This window comes from Rhinopithecus bieti, unplaced genomic scaffold (genome assembly GCF_001698545.2).
Source record: "Rhinopithecus bieti isolate Rb0 unplaced genomic scaffold, ASM169854v2 scaffold_5478, whole genome shotgun sequence".
NCBI classification, from domain to species: domain Eukaryota; kingdom Metazoa; phylum Chordata; class Mammalia; order Primates; family Cercopithecidae; genus Rhinopithecus; species Rhinopithecus bieti.
The window spans coordinates 1,699,827-1,705,826 of record NW_016805008.1 but is presented as its reverse complement, the minus strand read 5'-3'; the positions used below and the strand labels follow the sequence as shown (position 1 = coordinate 1,705,826).

At 37.1% G+C, this 6,000-nt stretch overlaps 1 protein-coding gene across 2 annotated transcripts in view; it reads left to right on the top strand.

Annotated features, from left to right (window-relative positions):
• Nucleotides 1-6,000, top strand: part of MYH15 (myosin heavy chain 15) — a 71,301-nt gene that overhangs the window by 1,830 nt on the left and 63,471 nt on the right. For both annotated transcript variants that reach the window (XM_017870863.1, XM_017870862.1), the window contains exon 2: nucleotides 4,801-5,056. In XM_017870863.1, coding sequence (XP_017726352.1) covers nucleotides 4,841-5,056 — 216 coding nt within the window. In that variant the 5' untranslated portion in view covers nucleotides 4,801-4,840. The remainder of the gene's footprint in view (nucleotides 1-4,800; nucleotides 5,057-6,000) is intronic.

Below are 6,000 nucleotides of genomic sequence, written 5' to 3'. Positions count from 1 at the left end.
TTGAGGCGGAGTCTCACTCTGTCGCCCGGACTGGAGTGCAGTGGCCGGATCTCAGCTCACTGCAAGCTCCGCCTCCCAGGTTTACGCCATTCTCCTGCCTCAGCCTCCTGAGTAGCTGGGACTACAGGCGCCTGCCACCCTCCCGGCTAGTTTTTGTATTTTTTAGTAGAGACGGGGTTTCACCATGTTAGCCAGGATGGTCTCAATCTCCTGACCTCGTGATCCGCCCGTCTCGGCCTCCCAAAGTGCTGGGATTACAGGCTTGAGCCACCGCGCCTGGCCTCTTTTTTAATGTTTTATAGTTTTCAACATGCAGATCTTTTATCTCCTTGGTAAGTTTTATTCCTGTCTATTTTATTTTATTTTATTTTTTGATGCTATTATGAATTGACTTCTTTTTTGGATAGTCGATTGTTAGTATATAGAAATGTTACTAATTTTTTATTTTTTTTATCCTGCAAGTTTACAAATGTATTAATTCTAGTTTTTGGTGGTTTTTAGTGTTTTCTATATGAGATAGTTTAACTTCTTTGTTTCTAATTTGAATAGCTTTTGTTTCCTCTTTTGGCTGATTACTCTGGTTAGGACTTTCAGTACTATATCGAAAAAAACTATTGAGAGTGAGCATTCTTGTCCTGTTCCTGACCTTAGAGGAAAAGTTTTCAGTTTTCAGTTTTTCGCCATTAAGTATGATGTTAGCTGTGCGCTTGTCATATATGGTGTTTATTATGTTGAGGTACCTTCCTTCTATAACTACGTTGTTGAGAATTTTTATGATGGATGAATGGATGGATGTTAAATCTTGTCAAATATAAAGATATTTATATCATCTTGATGAATTGACCCATTTGTCATTATGTAATAACTTTCTTTATCTCTTGTTACAGTTTTTGACTTATATTTATTTTATCTGATGTAACTATAGCTGTTCCTGCTCTTTTTCAATTTCCATTTGCATGGAATACCTTTTTCCATTTCTCACTGTCAACCTGTGTATGTTCTCAAAGCTAAAGTGTGTCTCTTGTTGGCAACATATAGTTGGGTTTGGTTTTTCTATTCGTTTGGCCACTCTGTCTTTTGATTGGTGAACTTATTTCATTTATATTTAAAGTAATTGTTAATAGATACAGACTTACTACTACCATTTTAATTGTTTTATGACTTAAAAAATTGTTTGTTTCTTTCTGTCTTCCTCTGTGATGTGATAATATTTTGTAATGCTAGGTATTTATTCCTTTCTCTTTATCTTCTGTATGTTTACTAGAAGTTTTTTCTTTGTGGTTACCATGAGGCTTACATAAAACATCTTGTAGTTACATGTTTATCTTAAGCTGACAAACCTCTTATTTTAAAGCTGGCAATAGTTTAACTTCAACTACATATAAAAACTCTTCATTTTAACTTATCTTGTCCCCACATTTTATGTTACTTATGTCACAATTTAATATTTTTAATATTGTATATCTATTAATCCATTATTGTAGCTACAGTTATTTTAAATAATTTTGTACATTAACTAATATTAGAGTAAAAGGTGATTTATGCACCATTATTACAGTATTATTCTGAATTTGACTATATTATTGTCTTTTCAGTGAGTTTTACACTTTTATATATATTTGTGTGGTCAGTTAGCATCCTTTTGTTTCAACTTGAAGAACTCCCTTTAGCATTTCTTGTAAGGCAAGTAGTGATGATAAACTCTCACAGCTTTTATTTGTGTGGCAGTCTTTATCTCTCCATTTCTGAAAGGCAGCCTTGCTGGATACAGTATTTCTGGTTGATGGTTTTTAGTTTTTGTTTTCTTTTAGCACTTTGATTCTATCATACCACTCTCTTCCGGTCTGCAAGGTTTTGCTGAGAAATCTGCTCATAGTCTCAGGAGTGTTTCATTATATGTGACAAGTTACTTTTGTTTTGCTGCATTCGAAACTCTTTGACTTTTGAGAATTTCATTATAATGTGCATTGGTGAAGATCTCTTTATATTTGATCTACTTGAGGTTCTTTGGGCTTAATGAATCTAGTTGTTCGTTTTCCTCTCCAGATTTAAAAGCTTTCTGTCATTGTTTCTTTAAATAAGCTTTCTGTTTCTTTCTCTTTCTCTGCTCCTTCAGTGACTCCCATAATGTGTATATTGGTAAGCTAGACGATATCCTATAAGTGCTGTAGGCATTCTTCATTCTTTTCATTTGTTTTTCCTTTTTGTTCCTCTAAATGAGTAATTTCAAACGACCTGTCTTTGAGCTTACTGATTCTTCCCCTTGATTGCATTTATAGTTTCCATGGAATTTTTCAGTCTAGTCATTGTGTTCTTCAATTCCAGAATTTCTGTGTGGTTCTTTTTTATGGTTTTTATTTCCTTGTTGAACTTCTCCTTTTGTTCATGTATTATTTTTCTCACTTTGTTTAGTTATTCTCTTGTAGCTCACTAAACTTTTTTTTAAGATCATTGTTTTGAATTCTTTGTCAGCAATTCATAGATCTCCATTTAGGGTGGGTTTCTAGGGGGTTTGTTTCATTCTTTTTATTCTGTTGTGTGTTCCTGATTCTTCATGATTATTACAGCTTTGCAGAAGTGTTTGTACATTTGAAGAAACAGTAGTCCCCCTCCTCCATATTTATGCCCTGGCTTTGACTGGGCAAGATCTTCACCAGACATCTTGGCTAGAGATTTTAGGTCTTTGTCCCTAACTGCTCCAGGTGTCCAGTTTGTTTGTGTATTTGTTTCAGAAACCTGTAATTTCTTGCTTTCTCCAGTGTCTGATTTTGTTAGTTTGTAGATCTCCATTTTTTTAGGGGTGGTTACTGGTGCTTTGTTTTGTTCCTTTGGTGGTGTCATATTTTTTTGATTATTCATGATCCTTGTGGCCTTACATTAGTGTTTGTGCTTTTGAAGTAGTACATCTTTTAGTCTTTATAGGGTGGCTTCAACAGGAAAACCTCTTCAGCAGTAAGCTTGGTCAGGGATTCTGGGCAGCCCAGCTGGCAGTGTCCACTGACAGGATTGCTGCTGGAGTCTTGGGGCATGATGGCCTGGTGGCAGTTTCAGTGCACATTCAGGCCCAATTCCTGGGTCCATAAAGACTAGCTTGGAGGCTGTATACACTAGATCTTGGATCCACATGGGCAAGCCTTAGTGTCTAAGTTCATGGTAGTGGACTTAGTGAGGGTATGCCTGGATCCTGGGGCCATGAGAGTCAGTCTGTGGTTACAATCTACTGGAACACCCTTATTGACTGGGTCCATGGGGATAATTCTGGGGCCTGGGTCTGTGGGGACTGGACTGATTATTGGGATGGTCCTGGAGTCTGGGTCATTGGCGGTAGGCTTGCAGTCTGGGGCTACATGTCTGGATTGGCACTGGGGTAGGCCTGGAACCTGAGGTTGTAAGGGCCATCCTGGAGTCTGGAGCTGTGGGGGTTTGTTCTTTTCTCAATTCACTACTTTTTTTTCCCCAGTGTTTCTAATAACCTGCTTAATTTTTCCACTGAGTATTTGATTTCAACTGCTATATTTTTTAGTTTTAGACATTTTTTTTGGTCTTATTTCAAATCTGTGTGTCCTTTTATCAGAGTGGTTCATTGTTTCTAAAGGTCTTTCCTTTTTATCTTTGACAATAATTTTTTTTTTTTTTTTTTTTTGAGATGGAGTCTTGCTCTGACGCACAGGCTGGAGTGCAGTGGTGTGATCTCGGCTCGCTGCAAGCTCTGCCTCCCAGGTTCACGCCATCCTCCTGCCTCAGCCTCTCCGAGTAGCTGGGACTACAGGTGCCTGCCACCACACCTGGCTAATTTTTTGTAATTTTAGTAGAGATGGGGTTTCACCGTGGTCTCATTCTCCTGACCTCGTGATCCACCCACCTCGGCCTCCCAAAGTGCTGGGATTACAAGTGTGAGCCACCGTGCCTGGTCAATAATTTTTAACATAATTATTTGATAGTCTCCGTCAGATAGTACAATTATCTGAAAATCTTGGGGGTTTCATCAAACTTTTTATTATATATGCTCAACTTCATTTTCCTATATGTGTTTTGTAACTTTGGATTGTAACACCTCTTCAGGGTGCCTTATGTAGGGGAACTTCTGGTGCTTGGGTTTAAGGTGTTTTTTTTTTTCAATGTAATTTTGCATTTTCCTACTCCAAGGGTTGAAAAGGTATTTATTATCAGAATAAAAAAATCATTGTTCTAATTTCTTGGATATTTCTGTACCATTCAGGCAGTATAATTTAAACCTTAAATAATTCAGTGGTACTGGATCATTAAAAAAAATCTGAAGTAGAATTTGTCTTCACTCATACCAAATCAGATGTACTTTAATTTGATATCTCTCTTTGCTGGTAGGTGAATTTTTCAGTCCTCCTTTTTATTAAGGGTAAGATTCTTTGAAGGTTTGTGCCTTGCCTTTTTATCCACATGAATATGAAAATACAGACTCTTACAATACTAAGACTTGTTTCCTCCTTCTGTAAAGATGGCCAAGCTATGCATGCATTCACTTATTGTTCAAGTTTTTGGTGCCTTCTATATATCTTACTCTCTTTAGGTTCAGCTCTCATTCAAAGAATGTTTGTGATGGGAACATTTTTAGGATATCTAGTCCATAATACTGCTAACCCCAGATATCCCTTGGAGAGTTTTTGCCAGAATCAAGTGAAAGTCCACATATAAAAGTGCTTTGAAGACTAATAAGAATTTTTTATGACTCCTAAAAAGATGTGTTTATTGAGGATTTTAATTTGGGAACTAATTCTCCTATAGTCAGGGCTAACTTGCTTTTCTTTTTCTCTCTTGATTTAGGGATGCACTCATTTTGATACAATGGAACATAAGAGCTTTCATGGCTGTGAAGAACTGGGCCTGGATGAGGCTCTTCTTCAAGATCAAGCCTCTTGTTAAATCTTCAGAAATAGGAGAAGAAATAGCTGGACTGAAGGAAGAGTGTGCACAATTACAGAAAGCCTTGGAGAAATCAGAGTTTCAGAGGGAGGAACTGAAAGCAAAGCAAGTATCCCTCTCTCAGGAAAAAAATGACCTGATTCTTCAGCTTCAGGCTGTGAGTAGCCACACCATTTGTTCTTTAAATCAAGTTTTTAATTGGACTTCCTTGTTAATCAGGCAGTGTTGACACGGAAAAAAAAAATAGATACATATGCTTTTCAAATACCAAAGGATTTATAAAACCAAAGACAATGAAAACAAGGAGATACCCTGTTTCATAGTGAAGTGATTTTATTGGCAAGATGTCTTTTAAAAAGGGACAAGTTATCAGATGGATTTTTACTGTATAATAGCACATCATGGGGGCCGGGAAGCTCTGGGTCTTAATTTAAAGTTTGTATGTAGCCCATGACACATTAGCAAATCAGCAGACAGGATTTTAGTAGGTCCCAAGAAAAGCTTGACTGAGATCTTCAAGAATGTTGCAGTGTGCTTCTAGTCAGATATCCTGATTTTGGTCTCTTCCTTCCCTACTTCCCCTTCCTGGGTCCAAATCAACATTACTAATGAGTTGAGTTTTTAAAACAGTTCTTAACCTTGACTTTGTATCAAAGTCATTTGTGAAACATTAAAAAAAATAAATAAAGATGCCTAGACTCCACTCTCAGATATTTTGATTAAGCAGACTCTGTGTAGGTCCAAATAATCTCTATGGGTGACACTGATATCCAGTCCAGATTAAGAACCATTGTCTTTAAAAAACCATCATGTCGCTTCCCTGGTGAGCAACCCTCAGATCATATAATATGTACATTTTTAGACTCCAAACCCCTGGTTTTGGCATTCAAGCCTCTGTCTACAGTATGATGCTAATGTGTCATTACTCACTGTCTTTCATGTTACTCCTCCCTAGCCACCTGGACTACTGTGATCCCAAAACAGCCCAAAGGGCCAGGATGAAATTTTAACCACCTTTATAATACTTTCCTCTCTACTTAGCACAGTGTTAAGTTGAAAATTCTGTGTTCAAATATAATTTTCTTGCTTTTAAATAAGAAA